Source organism: Rhinoderma darwinii, chromosome 5 (genome assembly GCF_050947455.1).
Source record: "Rhinoderma darwinii isolate aRhiDar2 chromosome 5, aRhiDar2.hap1, whole genome shotgun sequence".
Lineage (NCBI taxonomy): Eukaryota > Metazoa > Chordata > Amphibia > Anura > Rhinodermatidae > Rhinoderma > Rhinoderma darwinii.
The window spans coordinates 321,874,835-321,894,029 of record NC_134691.1 but is presented as its reverse complement, the minus strand read 5'-3'; the positions used below and the strand labels follow the sequence as shown (position 1 = coordinate 321,894,029).

The 19,195-nt window shown below is 41.1% G+C and overlaps 1 protein-coding gene across 1 annotated transcript in view; it reads left to right on the top strand.

The window, feature by feature from the left end:
- MALRD1 (MAM and LDL receptor class A domain containing 1) overlaps nucleotides 1-3,707 on the top strand; it is a 274,434-nt gene extending 270,727 nt beyond the window's left edge. Inside the window, exon 41 of the mRNA XM_075828272.1 lies at nucleotides 3,345-3,707. Coding sequence (XP_075684387.1) covers nucleotides 3,345-3,416 — 72 coding nt within the window. The 3' untranslated portion in view covers nucleotides 3,417-3,707. The remainder of the gene's footprint in view (nucleotides 1-3,344) is intronic.
- The last annotated feature ends 15,488 nt before the right edge of the window (nucleotides 3,708-19,195 follow it).

Genomic DNA, 19,195 nt, shown 5'->3' with positions numbered 1-19,195 from the left:
GAGGAAAGCCTAGCTATTGCTCTGCAGTGGCCATACCTGATGGATGATACCACTGGATATCTACGCTCTTGAGGAAATTTATCACTGACAGTTACACATAACAGATGGTGTGGGGCCGTTTATTGATAAGCGCCACCATTACTTCTGGTCCCGGTAGCCAAGGTGGGAAAGATGGGGGCTGGGATTTTGCACTGGTTTATGGGTTGCTTGGCAAGCATTAAATTATAGGAGTTGTCAATTGTAAATAAAGCTTCATGACTTTAAAAATGAAAAAATCTGTAACTTTCTAATAAATACACTTTGTATTTAAATAAACTCGCTTGAACCTCACCATACCTTCATACAGTTGCTGTTTGTTACTGTGTATCGGTACCAGTCTGGAATCCTGGAGAGAGATGTGCGTTACTTCTGTGTTTAGCTCCTAGAGAACTGTCTACATTGAAACATTGTCCAGTCCCTAAAAATGAGAATAGGCCATTAATATCTGATCGGTTGAGGTCTGACCCCCACTGATCAGCTGTTCGTACGAGCGCCGCTTCCCCTTCTTTCCTCATCTGCTCGTGCTGTGAATCACCTACACACTTGTAGCGGCAGTTCACAGTATTACAGCCTTCCATTGAAGTGAATGGGCTGTAATACTGTGAACCGTCGCTACATGCGTGTCGATGATTCACAGTACGAGCAGATGAGGAATTAAGGGGAAGCAGCGTTAGTACAAGTGCTTCGGCCCCTTCAAAACAGCTAAATAGTGGGGGTGGCGGGTGTCGGACCCTGACCAAACAGATATTATTGGCCTATCCTGGCCATCAATTTTTAGGGACTGGACAATCCCTTTAAGGCAATTGACTTATTGTATCGCAGCATTGTGTGAAAATTGTGAACTGAAACCGTGGTTTGCTTCAACGTCAGTTCCAAATTTACAATCTACAGAATACAAACCTGGGATCTAAAAATGCATGCTCACCCTTCCCTGCTGAGGGGGCTCAGAATATGATCAACGTCACACGGACATCCTCGTCTCATCCATTTCAGTGCCTTATCTGTTTGCTTGGGGACTGGCTATCTGTAAATTGTAATTGACAAGATATCCTTGGGATGGTTTCCAGTGCAGAGATTAAAAGGATGAACCTGAGGGCATGAGTGATATCACTGAGCGATCTTATCTTGAGAGAAGGAGGAGTAATACTTATGGTCACTGTATACATCAACCACTCATAGATGCGCACATAGCTATTCCCGTATGCACATCTAGGACTGTTATTGATGCTTAGATGGAAAAAACGGATGTCTGCTCTTAAGAGAATTACTACTGTAGATTGTAACACGATGTAGACCTCTTTGTCAGAATTAATAGGGTTGTCTCATAAAGATGACCCCTTTTTATAATAAATCTGACCCTTCAATCAATGCGGGACCAGCTGAAGTCTGCAGGGAATCCTTTGCCGAATCTGAATTTACCTTTAGTATTGCGAAGGGTGAAATTTGTGATCAATATGTGGAGCGAATCCACAATATAATTGTCATTCTGTGGATTTGATTATCTGAAAATCCGTTTGAGTGTGGCCTTAACCCTAAAAAAAAACTTTGTATGTTTTGTAAATACATTTCTTTACTGTTTTTGTGCCAATTTTGAGTTATTTCAGGTCATGTTCACCATAGACATAGTGTAGCTGCTTCTCAAACTCTGCCTGTTGCCATTGGAAACAGACAGCAGATTATCTCCACTTTAGTGTCAGACATGTGACCTACCAGCTGAGCTCTGACTGTGTAACCATCATCTGAGCCCCGCCAACCCACTGCTCTCTGGTATCAGACAACCAGCAGAATTATGGATTTAGTTTTATACATGAATAGAGAAGAAAACATCATGTAGCTTCAGATCAATATAAGATAATTAAAGAAAAGCAATTTCACAGCAGTGATGATGTACTAAAGATATTTCACTTAGTTAATCTTGCCAGAGGCTGAAAGGGGTTGATAAATGAATGTCAATTTTCTGAACCGGAGGCACAGTTTCCGCCTATAGACTTCTATGGGTGCTGTATTACAGCTCTGTACGTCAGAACTTGTCCAAAGCCATAATACGACTCATGATATGAATAAATTGACAACTGGGTGTTACCATTCTCCTTGTCAAAAGGGTGTGTCTCTAAACAGTCTGACTCTTTCAGCACCGATTGGAGAATGTCAGACGCCCAGTTGTCAATTTAGTCAGACATTTCCAAAAGGAATAACAGAGGAGCGGCACTACACAGAGATCTAAGAAAAGATGCTCAGAATTGTTAGTTTACGGAGAGTGGAAATCCTTAAATGCTATGTGCACCTTTTGAAATTGTTTTGCTTTTTTTAATAAAAATTTCTATGGCCTCCTGTAGCTTTGTGTACAGGCCGTGATTACGGGACGGACGGCCGCAGACTATCAACTGCGGGCCGTCCGCAATCGCAGACTGTGCACACAGAAGATGTACATTTAATTCAATGAGCCTGGACCGCAGTTTTGCGGCCATATACTATTACTATGGATAGTATAGAATACATGCTTTCCTATGGACCACTGCACACGACCGTGGTCATTATACTTTGCGGACCGTATAATGACCACGGTCGTGCGCATTGGTCCATAGGAAAACATGCATTCTATACTATCCATAGTAATAGTATACGGCTGCTGTGGTCGTGTGCATGACGCCAATCAGTGTGATTGGTGCAACTTTCTAAATACTTTTTATTTAAAAATTATTTTGACTTTTTCAGATACAGCTGCTTTGTATCCTGTATAAAGAGCAGCTATATCTAGTGCTGAACCCTATACCCGTCAGGTCAGCAACACTGACGATTTCGGTGTCAGCGCGTCCTGTGTGTCTCTGACATGCAGGATCCACCTGTTATTGATCATATCTAAGTTATGAACTTACGTAGATGTGATCGATAACAGATGGATCCTGAGAAATGCAAGACCCGCTGATACTGTACCCGTCAGTGCTGCTGACCTGATGGATTGAGGTCGCAGTGCTAGATACAGCTGCTCTGTATACAGAATACAAAGCAGCTGTATCTCAAAAAGTTAAAATAATTTTTAATAAAAAAGTATTTAGAAAGTTGCACCAATAACATTGATACACATTTTTATTTAAAAAATAAAAATAAAAAAAAACGATTTCAAAGGTGTACATAGCCTTTAATAAAACAGAGGAGAGCTGACTAGTCTACTATCAATGTCAGCACCAGTATTTCTAGTAGCTAATCCTATAAAGTTTGATCATTTCATTTATATATTATTTATGGGATATTCTAGCAAAAATGCATTCCTTGCAACCCTATGTTTTTTTTTTTTAATCTTGTAGGATTCAGGTAAAGAACTGAAGACCTGCTCATTCTCCAACCCTCTATATGGCAAAAAAGAAGAGAACCTGTAATTTCCATGTCACAGTCATCTTGTTCGGTGCAGAAATGTTTTAGAGATAAATTATAATATCATTTGCAGCTCCAGCGATTGTTAATGTAAATACCACCTGCTGTTCCAGACAGACAAAGTAGGTAATAAATGGTTTCTGCGCCGTGTATATTAATACACGCCACCGGCTCGCGGGTAATAGCATCCGTGAATGGCTGTGCTTCTGGCTGATATTTTCTGAGCCAAACATTACCACAAGGAATAAATTAATCTTCGTTTATATTGTTTCTATACATGATAAAAATGAAATCATTATGGCCATAATATGATTAAATCTGTTGTAAACCTTTATGTTGTGTGGTTTGAGTTTCTCAAATATTATTTGTATAGTTATACAGCACCATTGTATCCTGCGCAGAGTATTGATGTATTTACATTAATAATAGTCCCCAATATACAGTTTAATTTCTTATATTTAAAGCGTGGATTTTTAGAAGTTGCCATATGTGTACTTGAGTAATAACATTATTCCTGACCACATTGTCTATGGTATGATGCCTTTTTCAGCAGTTCTCCCCCTCTGAAGGCTCCATCTATAATTGTCCGTTTTTCCTGAGCTCAGCTCCAGAAGGGGCGACACTACCTGCTATGATGTTCCCTACACTCATGAGAACTGCACCCTGTCCCCAGCCCGCAATTCTGTGTCTGCTTCTAATGAACGAGTAGAACAGGTGTAGGCAACCTTTTTTGTACGGCATGCCATTAAAAAAAACAAAAAACCATGATGAAGTACTTAATGTGCCATGCAAACATGAAAGTCATATAAGACAAACTGTTACCACATATGTGACATTAAGCAATTATTCCGCTAGTGGTGCATACGAGGCTACTGAACGCCAGCTTGGGGGGTGCACATAGGAGAGACCATGGCTCTTGAACGCCAGCTAGATGGAAATTCACATAGGAGAGATCACAGCTACTGAATACCAGCTTGGGGCGCTGCACACAGAAGAGAGAGCGACTACTGAACACCAACTTGGGGGGGGGGGAGCACATAGGAGATAACGCAGCAACTAAATACCAGCTTGGGGAGGTGCATATAGGAAAGACCACGGCTACTGAATACCAGATTGGGGAGGGGTGCACATAGGAGAGACCACGGCTACTAAACACCAGCTTGAGGGGGTGCATATGGGAGAGACCACGGCTACTAAACACCAGTTTGGGGGTAGATGCACATAGGACAGACCACGGCTAATAAACACCAGCTTGGGGGGTCCACAAAAGAGAAAAAGATGTAAGCTTTTGCTAGCTTTTTCTTTTACAGAGCGGCTACTGAACTCCGTCTTTGTGTTTCTGATCACCAGGAGAGAGAGCAGTGCTGCATTGTGTGCTTGCCAAGTGTTCAGCGTCGACAAACACAATGGAAGCAAAGCTCTCACTCCCTGTGTTCAGCGCTGCCAAGCACACAATAGTGCTGGACACAGGGCGATAGAAGTGTGCCTGCATGCCATGCCCCACGTGCCAGTTGTGATACTGGTCCCACGGGTTGCTGACCCTGTAGTAGAGGGTTCTGATCAATGTCCTGGGTGAGCGATGTATTATAGAATATAATGTGTGCACATGGTAAGATTAAATGGGTCATAATGGAATCTGAAATCATAAAATAACTTAATAACTAATAAGGGAACCACAAAGGTCAACAACCTCAGCACTTATTAACCATCCACAAGGCAGATGACAAGTGATAATTGAGTTGGACTGACATAAAGAATAAGGTATCCAACAGAACATACAACATGAAAGTTCACTACATCAAGAGAACAATCCCACGTTAGCTCTGCAGTTTCATGTCTGCCGATGTACATGTGTGTTCGATTTCACTAAGATGCTAACCTTAGTGAGTTTTCTTATCTTTCTTTTGCGTTGGAGTTGTGGGGATGTGGTTTTGAATGTATTATTTTTCTGTATGTATTTTTACATTTTTATTGCAAACCCCCCCCCCCCCCCAAAACAACTCTCTCTCTATATATATATATATATATATATATATATATATATACACACACACACACATCACCTCTGGTTTGGGAATATTGGTACATACCAGGACATATAGCCCTAGCCTATGCAACTGTATACCACACAATTGCATAAGTCGCCTAAAAATGTATACTGAGTGGTTATGTTGATATGCCATAAATGTCTTTGGATGGAATACACCTTTAAATATACTGCAAATGAGTCTGTGACACCCCTAGGTTCATCTTGAAAATTGCGTAGTTATTGTAATTGACAACTTGCTCAAATAAATAGAAATTCCAGCGAGTACAAGGAAGAAGGAAAACCACCATATCAGCTCCCAATTGTGATTGTTTTTAAGTTGTAGGAGCTTGTACAGATTTTACAGGATTGTAATTATCATCAGCTAAATATGTTACTATCACTATCATCAACTACAGACATTTATTACTTACAGTATCTTTATGATTTATTATGGTTTTCCAATTTGGTCATAAAAAATATTGACTTGGCCATCAGTGAGTGTTGGATAAATTGTCCTAAAAAAATAGAAAAATCAGGTTTCTAACCCGATTTGAGTGGGCCATTAACATCTTCTTTTGTTTTTTCTACTGCTCCTAATCTTTTAATTACTCTAGTAATTGGAACATTGTGCTTGCTCTGGGGTTGCCATGGTAGCATGGACAGACTTTTGTGCATGCACTTCCTGTGATGTGAGCTCAAGTCACAAGGAAACTTTCCTAAGAATGGTGATCACATGACAGGAAGTTCATGCAAGACATAATCTGTTATATTCATATTACATTAGCAGTTAAAAGATCGAGAAAAGGATAGAAAAGCAAAACAAAGTGCACAAGTCCCTAATTTCAAGATGAACTCTATTAACCTCTTCTTGCATCTTCATGTAAGGAGAAGTTGTACCACATTGCACACTAGCCAGTAGCCGGAGAGTGTTTGTGATTGACAGCCACTCTTCGATGGCAACGGTTGACATCGGATACATCTTCTACACCGTAATTGGTCCCTTTATATAATGACCCCCCCCCCCCTGTTCCCCTAAAATTCAATTTTCCAGGGCTGGCAGATGTACACTAGTAGATGGGGGCTTAACAAAGACCACCAGGTCTGTCCAGTGGGGATGCCTGCTAGAGCATACCTAAGTCCTGTATGCTTTAGTAGACTGCCTGGCCATTGTATATGAACAGGCAACAATGTAATATACAGCAGTATGACATTAGATTGCAGTAAAAAAATAATGTATAATAGCTTTAGTCCTCTATTATAAGACTATAAGAAACATAAATCGATTGTTAAATGGACACCAACTTTGCAAACAACTTATGCTAATTTAATAGTATCCCTCAAATAGAATTGTCTTACTATTTAAGTTTAGTTGTTTTATTCTTGCGAATTCTATGTGAAGTTACTACTTCTAGGTGTCTCCCTTCCTGTAATCTGCTGTCCACTTCCTGTTGTCTAGCAAAATCCGTCCCTAGTTACAGAGCAGACTTGACAGGCTGCAGAAGATGGGGCTGTGTTATTTTACTGCCTGCCTATACATGTCAATGGAGAGGGGAGGGGGAGCAGGAGGAGGGTGAAGACAGAGAAAGAGACACAGAAACGCTGCATACAAGTCCACAAATAAGGGAGGGGAGCAGTCGGAGGGAGCAGAAAAAGATTGAGTCAGCAACAGACATGCTGCATACAAATCTATGGAGAGGGAAGGGGTGAGCAGGGGGGAGGAAGCAGGATCAGAGTGAGAAAGACACAGATAGACGTCCTGAAGCTTCCTAGTAAGTGTAATTTCTCACCCCAGTGCTGGATTCTCAGCTGCCATAGATGTCAAAATGACGGACATCACAACAGAACCCAACGGACCCCATTATAAGTCAATGGGGTCGGTCGGTCGGGTGTCCAAAGTATCCGTCATTTGATGGATCCGGCTCAGCGTCATGGCTTCAGTTATAAATGGAAAACATGACACAAGTGTGAACAGAGCCTAAAAAACCTTTGTTTGAATCTCTTCTCTGAATCATCTACAGATTTGTTTTCCGACTTCACTATAGAAGAAATCTCACATATGAAAGTTACAATTATAAAAGTGACACCGCTGTGATAATTACAATATATCAACATGAGCAGAAAGTAAATGAGGCAAAAAATATAAATTGGGCAAAACTCAGCTGCAGTGCCTGCTGTATGAGAGGTAATTTAGGTAGGATTACAACTTGGGACCCAACTCGATGTATTTTGATTCCAGTTGTTCCCGACTATTGTACTGAATTCAAAACCATGAATATGCATTAAATTAGTAATTCTTGTAAAACACTTTTAGAATTATAAATAAAAGGAGTGTACAAAAATCTAAAAACTAAAATGGGTTATCCGGGTCTTTTTTTAAATAAAAGTCAGCAGGGCAGAGGATGGCATAACATAATAAACTAGCAGATACTCACACCCTGAATTACACCCCGCTCAAGCGTTGAGGTCCCGTTCTCTGCGGCTCTAGTCCTGGTAGCTACTGAAGCGGTCACTTCTTGATCATCATTCACGTGGTCATGTGCCATTCGTGGCAGCGTCACCGCTTTCTTTTATCTTTGTTATATTACTCACCCTCCCAGGGCCGCCCCTGTGGTTCAATGCTCATGGTGTTGAAAGCTGCTCAGAACCTCAGGTGGAGGCAGGAGCAGGTAGTCATGCTGCACAGTTTGACGTGCTCACGCTGGAAGCACAGTGAGAGGGTGATACGGAGGGGCATGGAGCCAATGGCTCCTGAGCTCCTCTACAGTTTGAAACTTCATCAACTTCATAAATTAGAAAGTGGTGCTTGACTTGGAATCTACTCTGGACCCGTTCAATGGTTTAACGGATAACATTCCGTCTACCAGCAGCCACCACTAGGGGGAGATTAGGAGTTTACTGCATTCTGTTTTACATTGAACTTAAAGGCTTTGTACACCTTTAAAATCTTTATTTTTTTTATTCAATAAAAAGTCAATCAGTGTTTTATTCAACTTTCTAAATACTTTTTAATAAAAATTATTTTAACTTTTTGAGATACAGCTGCTTTGTATTCTGCATACAGAGCTGCTGTTTCGTGCGCGGAGACCTGAATCCGTCAGGTCAGCGGCACTGACCGGTTCAGTGACAGCGGGTCCTGCGTTTCTCTGACAAGTAGGATCCACCTGTTACCGATTACATCTAAGTTATGAACTTAGATGTGATCAGGAACAGCTCAATCATGCGTGTCAGAGAAACGCAGGACCCGCTGCCACTGAACCGGTCAGTGCCGCTGACCTGACAGATTCAGGTCAGATTGACCTTTCAAATGTGTGCATAGCCTTTAATAATAACCCAGTATGCAGTAATCTCCCTTTAGTGGCGAGTGCAGACAGCCAGAATGTTACCATTTATATCTATATTTATGCAGCACATTTATAGCTCTGTATCAGAAAACAAAGCCCTGATGACTATAAAGATTTATTAAGAAATTAATCAACACAGAATTTTGGAAACAAAAGGACATGACAAAAGGTGGAGATTCCCTTTAAGGTCTTGTATAGAGATCCTGGACTTGCCCCAACTGGCAGCATTACTCTTGCCCATTCCTGGCAAATCGACTTGTTGATTCTGCTTAAAGGGTTGTCCGGTTTCAATTAATGTTATATTTTGTAATATTAAAAGTTATAAAATATACTTTCTGTATTAATTCCTCACAGTTTTCAAGATCTCTGCTTGTTGTCATTCAGTAGGTACATTCGTTGTTTACTTCCAGGGATAAAATTCTATCCATGGTCATGTGATGGATACACAGGTGCATTGTTCGTGACAGTTACAGTATATGTATCAGAGCTGTGTCTTCTAATGATCCCACCACCTGTGTGTCCATCACATGACCATGTAACGATCCCAGCACCTGTGTGTCCATCACCTGACCATGGACAGAATTTTATCCCCTGGAAGTAAATAATAAATGCTCCTACTGGATAACAACAAGAAGGGATCTTGAAAACCATGATGGATTAATACAAAAAGTATATTGAAAAATTGTATCACTTTTAACTATAGAAAAATAACCAGACAACCCCTTTAACCCTTTCATGCCGACAATCAGTAGATTCACGTCCTATCCGCATATACCCCATGCAGATAGTACGTGAATCTGCAGAACTCTGCTTCTGCCAGCATAGCGCTGGGGAGATCGCACTGACGCCGGCGGTGTCAGTGTCACCGGCTCCCCAGCAACCTGTTCTCTGACAGCCGAACCGATTGGTTTGGCTACAGAGAATATAATCACAATTTTTAACTGTTTCCTGACCGCCCACAGTAATTTCCCGTTGGCGCATGCTGGGCTCTGTGCAGCGCCGACGTGAATTCACAGTGGGTGTTAAAAGCGCGATCCGGGTGTCTCAGAGCAGCGTGATGTAGGGTGATGTCTCTCGTGGGAAAACCCCTTTAAGTTTTAATAACTATCCACTAGTCAGTGATGTGAGGTCAGGTGACTGTACTCGTCCACTCCCAGTCCGGCACGCAGCGACCTCACTAAGACCGTTGCCTCATTCTGACCCTGTCACGATCTGTGGGTATGTGGACCCACTAGGCCGAACCTGCCGTAGCGGAGTAGCAGCTGGCCAAACAATAGTCTATAAAGTCTATGCAAGGTCCTGGCACAAGAGTATCTGTAATAGTCCAGATAGTAGCAGAGGCTTAGTCACAGATGGTACTTGAAGGTTGATGACGCCACACGTGGTGGATGATATCAGACATGGCATATGACACCAGATGTGGTGTATGACAGCAGGTGTGACAGATGGCACCACACGACTCCAACACTAGAAGAGGCGCAGGAAAAACACAGCATGGGATACAGAATACAGGTAGCAGGGCACGGGAACACTGGGAACAGGATACAACTAAGGGACCATTTGCTAGGACTAACATGGGAATACAGAACGCTCAGGCAAGGATGGAAAGGGCAGGTCCCTTATTATAGTTCTGGGGGATCTGGGGATAATTAATTATTTACATGTGTGCGCGTTGGACTTTTAAGGCCGGGAACGAGCGCAATCACTCTAGTGGTCACTGCAGAGTGGCCGGCTGGTGTCTCCGGCGAGGGAGACATCGACAGGTGGAGAGAAGTCTGCGGTCACCGCTGTCAGCAGGTAAGGGGAGGCGACATCACTCATTTAGGAGCGGGAGGAGAGCGGACGGAACCAAGTAGTGAATGAGTGAGGTCGGTATGAGTGAGGTCGATACATGCCGACAGGGCCAGACCAAATGATTTTGCAGGCCTTATACGTCCCGCGGGCTGGACGTTCCCCACCCCTGGCTTAGTGTAATGTAATTTAAAACTATAGACACTGTCAGAATATCATAGTGATAGGTGGTAACAATACAACTCAGTTTCGCTGTGTAGCTCAGGCCTAATGCCTATCTGCACTTATCATTTTGTTTCAATGTGCCCAGTTGTAACATGCCAGTCCACTTGTTCCCAGATTGTGAAACATTGTAATATTTCCCCACATTTGATTGCTACAATTCATCCTTCTATAAGTTACAGTCTTTGAACAGCCAAAAATAAACAATCCAACTTGTAAACTGATGATTTAACACATCCCTGATGCATTGCTGATAGCAGAGAGAAGCACGGAGCTTACATGATAAAGTCGCCAACTTCATATCAGTGCATTTGTTCCTACATAGACAGAGCAAGGGCTTCTGGGCAACAATCCATTTAGTCATTCTGCAGCGACAAAACTCTGCTCACATTTATTTGCTATGGAAATGGTGCCAAAAATTTCAATGTGATTAAAAAGAATCTGCAGAAAATAAACTGCACAAGTGTAATGGAACTGAGATAAATCTACTGCTGGGAATACCTCTTACCACTCACTGCACATTCTTCAAGAAAATATATGCCGACCAAAGAGCCAAAATTGTAGATAAAAATTATAGCAGTGTAAGGCCTCATGCAAATGGCGGATCTGTGTGCACACAGAGTCAGTAGAGCAGTACATAGGCAGTGGGTGAGACCGTGACAAGTCCAAGAGGGGAAGAGGGCCCGCAGGAGGCCCACCCCGGATCCCCCAAAGCCACCACTGGGGGGGACACTGGGTAGCGTTCACCTGGCATCTGCCAAACCCATATTTATCCATCAGACTGGTAGATAGTGAGACATGATTTATCACTCCAGAAAATATGTTTCCACTGCTCCAGATTCCAGTGGTACCATGCTTTACACCACTCCAGCTGACGCTTGGCATTGGGAATGGTGATAGACTTGTGTGCAGCCGCTCGACCATGAAAACTCATCTCATGAAGCTCCCAATGCATAGCTCTTGTGCTGTCGTCACTTCCAGAGGTAGTTTGACTATGGAGATGGTATGGCTGTGTGCTTGATTTTATGCACCTGTTTGCAATCAGGGGGCTGAAATACCTGAATTCAATGATTAGTAAGGGTGTCTACATCTTTTTGGCCAGAAAGTGGTTTGTTCACTTTTGTACACCAGAGTTTAAATACCAATATAATCAACTTTAAAAGTCGAGTAACTTTGTAAATACATTACATTACCTATCTTCTTCTGATCCTGAGTTACAACCTGTGGTATATCCCAGAGCTGCATTCATAATTCTCCTGGTTGCTATTGAAAACAGTCAACAAGCTTGTTGACAAACACACCCCTAACTGAGTAGCTGAGATGCTACAATGCAGTTTTTCTTACATCAGATGACTGTACTGTATCTGGTATAAAGAAGAGACTTCCCAGAATGCACTTCACCACAGCATGCTCTGTACAGCCACTGAGCAAACAAGGAATGCTGCAAAATGTTATCTTATCTCTGAAGCCTTTAGAATTGTGCATGTAGCTCTGGGTTATAATATAAGCTGTAACTCAGGATTAGTAAAAGTTAAAGGCTATGTAAACCTATGCACACTTTAAAAAAAAAAAAAATATGTTATATAAAAACATTATAGTATTTTCAAATACTATTTAATTGTTTTTTCTGATTTTTTTTCTTTACTTTTTGAGCAACAGCTTCTATGTATCTAAGTTAATAAGTTAGATGTGATCGATAACAGGTGTATCGCATGTCAGAGATACACAGGACCCGCTGTCATTGAAACTGTCGGTTCTGCTGACCTCACGAATTCGGATTTGTGTGCAAGATACAGCTGTTATGTGACGATACATAGAAGCTGTATTTTTTATATATATACATATGTTTATTGGCATTCAAAGGTCGACCACAGGAACAAACACAGCATGAGATACAGAATACAGGTAGCAGGGCACAGGAACACTGGGAACAGGATACAACTAAGGGACCATTTGCTAGGACTAAAATGGGAATACACAATGCTCAGGCAATTTTCCGATTTTCATTTTCGTTTTTTCCTCCCCACCTTCCAAAAGTAATAACTTCTTTATTTTTCCGTCGATATAGTACTATGAGGGCTTGATTTTTGCGGGACGAGTTGTAGTTTTTCGTAGCACCATTTATTGTGCTATATAATGTACTAGGAAACGGGAAAAAAAATATTTGTGCAGTAGAAAATGAAAAAAACAGCGATTCCTCCATTGTTTTTTGCGCGTTGTTTTACGGAATTCACTTTGCAATTAAAAAAACATGTTAACTTTATTCTCTGGGTCAATACGATTATGGCGATACCAAATATATATTGTTTTTTCTATATTTTATTACTTTTACAAGTAAAAACCTAAGTGTAAAAAAGAAAATGTATTTTGTGTCGCCAAATTCCAAGAGCCATAACTTTTTTATTTTTCCGTCGATTAAGTGGTATGAGGGCTTATTTTTTGCGGGATAAGCTGTAGGTTTTAATAATACCATTTTGGTGTACATGCGACATTTTGATCACTTTTTATTTCATTTTTGTAGGAGATGAGGTGATCAAAAAATACAAATTCTGGCGTTTCCAATTTTTTTTTTACGGCGTTCACCGTGCGGGTTAAATAATTATATATTGGAATAGTTCAGACTTTTACGGACGCGGCAATACCAATTATGTTTATTTATTTATTTTTTTACTATGCTCTAGGGGGAAAAAGGGAAAAGGTTTTTTTTTTAACTTTTAATTTATTTATTTTTTACATAAAAAAAAACTTTATTTAACTCGTTTTTACTTTTTTTATTAGTCCCCCTAGGGGACTTCAACCAGCGATCGTTAGATCGCTTGCCCGATATACTGCAATACTAATGTATTGCAGTATATCGTGATTCTGACAGGCATCTATTAAGCCCTGCCGGAGGCAGGGCTTGATAGGTGCACAAAGATGGAGGACCTGGGGGCCTTCATTAGGCCCCCAGGCAGCCATAGCAACCATCGCCACCCCCGCAATTGTGTTGCAGGCGGCGTGATGAGCTGTTAGAGGGGGTCGCCCCCTCTTTCTAACAATTTAAATGCTGCAGTCGCTATTGACCGCGGCATTTAACGAGTTAAACCAGCGGGATCACGCTCGAGCGCGATGCCGCTCGTTACTCTGAAGTGTCGGCTGTAACACACAGCCGACACCGCCTTCGTATGGAGCGGGTTCACTCCGTGAGCCCGTTCCATACTTCCCCTACCCGACTTTGGCGTATGGATATGTCAAATGTCGGGAAGGGGTTAAAATATATGGGTTGTTAAATGGCTAGTATTTAATGGGGTTCAATGGCCTAGTGGCCCCCACTATTACCACCTCCTTTTTTTATGGTCCCTAGGGTTATGCCTAACTCCCCTACATTTTCCTTTGTATTACGCTTAATATTTGCCTTATTAACTAAGCATGTGTGTGTGCAGTGATTCATGACACAACTGTATAATAAAGCAGAATTATTACTAACACAAAATCACACTAGCTATAAAACAGTATACACAAAATATATATATTCACGATATAGTATCAATGTACTTCAATATATATATATATATATATATGACAACTATCAATATGTAATGAGTCTACTAACACTACACGTGGTACAATAAATAAACAACACATTAACAGTATCCATACAATCCTATCCTAGTACCCACCCATTTACCTACATATATATATATACATATATATATATATATATATATATATATATATATATATATATATATATATAAAATACAATACACTCACACTTACTTCTGTGATTCTACCCCACCTGGCTCTAACAGTCCCCGTAACAAAGGGGTTAATACAATAAGGGGTTGTAGGGCTATGCAAAGATTATACTAGGATAGGATAGGGTGAAATGCAGTGGGAAGGAGTTGCAGGGGTTAAACTATTGCTTCGGAGTAATGCAGCAACTTGAGTAGTTATGGCAGAGTAGCAAAGGGTTAATTTAGATAGCAGCCTGGCTGCTAAATGATACTTGCAGTAGGCCTAAAATTCAACCCATTGATTTTAATGGGAGGCAGAGGCTTTTTTTCCTGTGAGCGGAAAAAAACGCTCGTGGGAAAAAGAAGCATCATGCCCTTTCTTCAGGCGTTTCTGTCTCTGACCTCCCATTGACATCAATGGGAGGCGGAGAAAGCTTTTTTCACGTCGTTTTATGCCCGTTGCGCTCAATGGCCGAGGCCGAAAAAAATGCCACGAACAACGGGGCAAAAAACTCGGCAAATGTTCTGCCGGCAGGTCAAAATCTGCCTCAAAATTCCTGAAGGGCAGGGCCTAAGACTGCTAGTCTTGTCCTGGGCCTCTAGCTTGTCAGTGGCTTCAATGGTTGGTGGTGCTGGGGCCTCTTTTGTAGTGCGTTTAGCAGGCCTGCTTTGGTGATATCCAGATTCTCTTTATGTGGGGTCTGATGTGCAGGTCTTCTCCGGTGGCGGGTGGAGTGTAGGTCCCAGGAGTGCAATAACACTGGAGTATTTAAACCCAATCCGTGCACTCCTGTATGACATCACTGTGCCAAACTCATTCATGTGCAATAGAACTCTCTTCTTCCACGATGTCACCATTAAATGACACTTCCCAACATTCGTTGTTTTCCAACTTGTTTAAGAAAAAGATTGTAACCTTATAGACCATAAATTAGTGTGAGGGCTCTGGACTATCTGACGCATCCCAATAACATTTGGTGACTGATACGTGATCATGTTTTTTTACCTTATGTGCAAAGATGCAATGACGCTTGCCTCTGCACAGTGTGAGGGGTGAGAGGCGGAGGGTTGTCTTACCTTGATTCACTTCCAGGGAGAGGTGAGAGGAAGGAGACCCTCTGGGTGACCGAGTAACAGAGAAATCATCTCCATGGGAGCTAACATGGCTGACTGAAAGTAGCTGGCAGCTACTTCCTGTCCTAAGAAGTGATGGCAGAAAAGTCTAAAGAACAAATAGCCGTGCAAGACTGCACACATTTACTACACATACATTTTTAGTCCATATAATTCTCTGATTAAACGCTTGTGAATACTCCAGAAAATTCATCAAGTTGCCCCTTTCCCTGTAGCCTTAACTAGACTTTATCGGAGCCAGAAGACTCAATAGGTTTTGATTAATTAGTGACATAAGGATGTGTTAATGTTCATAGAATGTCTTAAAACAGGGAATTTTATTCAAAGATATTTGCATTCTTGCTGTGGCTTAAGCTTGAATGATTTTCCATTCTCCAAAGAGAAGAGATGAACTTCAGCTCCAGTCATTGGTGATAAACTTGCAAACTATCGTCCTCAGGAAAATATTTTTTTTAAAATCACTATGGATACTGAATACTAAAATATTGAACACAATATTCCCTCAGTGCTTTCCACTACAATGGATATGATGGTGCAGGCCCAGTGATCTATAACTGGTGCCTCTTGTGTGAAACTAGATCAAGAAATTATAATAAAATATAAAAATCTGAGAAATATAATCGGGTCTCTGGGATTTTACTCATTCCCATTGTAAACTTTCATAATAAAAACATTTAATTTTTAATATTGAGACTCAACCGGAGCTTCAGTACTCAAGGGTATGGCTGGGTATGGTGGTAGTAGCATATGAGATTAATATAGGGCTGGTCATGGTTAGGTTGACCTCATGTCCATGAGAAGTGTTCTCCACAGTCTGTAGAGAGGAGAACTGGCCCAAGGCACTGGCAAATGCAAGATTTTCAAATGGGAATTTCCAAGCGTGTTGGTACTCACAACAAAGACGGCACAAACCCCCCCCCCCCTTTCAAATGGGCATACTAATTTTGCCAACTTTCTACATCCTACATTTTTACATGGAGTGGCTTAGTGGTTAATACCTAGTATTTCTATTGGTCTAGGGCAACGAGGGGGTTAATATTGATATACATTATACATAGTTATGGGTTAATATCTCGTAGCCCTGGAGCTTTAGGGTAGTTTAGTCGGTAACAGTATGTCAACAGTCCTTCTTTGAACTTTTTCTTTATTATGACTTGGTGCCTAAAAGTGAAATGCATAATTAAGATGCGACCACATCAGTGTTTTTAAAGAGGAGTAAAATACTTCATTTGCTGGTGACACCGGTATTATAAGTGTAGACTGTGTGGTCACCAATACAAGTCATTGACAGCTGGGAAAAGGGGGCATCCGAACATACAGAAGGAGATCTGAGGGCTAAATGAACAGCAACAGTAAAGAATTTGATTATTATTAGATTACAGAAGTAGTTTTGCAAGTAGAATTGAGCAATACCAGCATCCTAAAATGGCCATAAGAAGTTATAAAAGTGGGCACAGAGTGGTTGGCGTTGGCACCACTGATTGGGCCACTTATTGACAGAGCTCTCCTCAACCACTTCCTTTTCTTGAAGGTTATGTGCAGGGAAAAATATTACTTTGTTGTGTACAAAGAGGCCCTGTTACTGTGTGTTGCACAAATGAAAGTATTATTACTGTGTAGGGCACAAAGGGGAGCACTTTTATTGTTTGGGCCACTGTTACCACCAGGGGCATTGTTTGGTGATATTTCTTGAGGTGTAATTATAGTTATGGGGGTACTAGGGGCAGTAGCAGGCATAATATTGAACTGTTAAAGAGGCAGCAGGATTGAACTGTTAAAGAGGCAGCAGAATGGGAAGTTTGTGTAGAGGATGGGGATTAGATGGGAATGGTGCAGGAAAAGCATGGAACAAAATATGCCTGGACAACAAACTCTGCAGAGACAAGTGGTGGCCGGAATAAGTCGTTATGGCGATCTGGGCAGGATGGAGAAGAAAAGGGGGAAAGTGACGACTCAAATAAGAAAAGACGTCACCTGTGAGTCACTGGATGGAATTGTTTATTTTGCCTGTGACTGCGTGTGATCAGCGCTGTATTCTCTTGTATGGTCTGCAGCATCATAATACTCTGCAGACCACCTGTGTAGGACTGGCATGTACCACAATATGGTCAATGTATGATGATAATATTGGTGTTTAAATTGTGTTTTTTATTCTGTAACAATGATGTATTGATGTCATGATTTTTTTTAACCCCATACCATCCCATTTTCATTTTTGTTATGGGACCTTGGCCCACTCTTCTCTGATCACACTATGATAAAGTATATGCTTCACAAAGAAGCTATCTTGTTAGGTTCCTAGAATGGGCTCCACCCCTTGCTGAGAGCCATAACAAATATCATTTTTAAAAACATTAAAGTTAATTGTCAAGTTGAGGAAAAAAAATTCTAAGTTGCCTTGAAGGATCCTCTAGCCAACATTTTAATATCTCAATTGCACTGTTGTCCTATGTTTCTACTTTATCTTACAAAATGTAATAGTGCTGATTGTGATGTTAAAATGAAGGATGACGTGTTACCTGAACACCCTTTACCCCTGTCCCCATCCTTCTTCTTTTGTTTATTGCATTAAAACTCGAAATAAACCAGTTTTATTGGGATGGGCCCCCTCCTACAATGGACCCCATAGTTGTGCCACTGATCCTAGATCACTCAGTTGTCTTTGGTAAGATTTTCCCTCGGGGGAGCTCAGCATTCATGGCTGGCCAGTAAAATTTGTCTGCTGGCCGGTATGCAGTTTATTGGTACCTAGACTAAATATTTCAATGTGTACGACTCACTTCCTTTATACGTTTTCTTAGGGCATAATTTTAGCTCCGGCAATCAAATGATTATTGTTTTCCTTCCAAGCAGCACAGTTATAGCCGCGTTCTGACAACATTACAAATGTAGAGACCGAACATGTAGAAGAGGCAATAAATACTTTTTAGTGTGTTCAACTGAGCTAGAGCGTCTACTGCCCCTTGGTGTATTCCACATATCATTGTAGATTGATGATCCGATGATCCGCGCTTTCTTAATACTTCTAGCACACGCTAAAATACAATTACAAATATGATGTTCTTCATTAGAATCCAAAATATTTAGCTGTTTTAAAGAGGCAGGAACCCTCGGGCTGCATTCAGGCGGCTGCAATACAGCTTCATGCAGAATCGGAGTATTTAGTGACAATAATGGGATCAGATCTTATCGTGTAATATTAAAGAGGACCTGTCACCTCTCCTGACATGTATGTTTTAGTAAACACTTTATATTCTGTGTGAAATAACAATTCTAGAGCATATTTTCTTAAAACTCTGTTGTGCTGTTCCTCTGTTATTCATCCTGGAAATGTATTAATAAATTGGGTATTACCATACCCTTGGCAATAGGGCATGTCCCTACACAATCTGACACTCTCAACACTGTTTGGACAGTGTGAGATTATGTAGAGACACATCCTATTGATAATGGACCTATTTTTCCCTATTGATCAAATGTCTTCAACATTTAGACCGGGTTCACACTGTTCGGATACGCTGCGTAAAACTTCACGCAGAATTTCTGCTGTG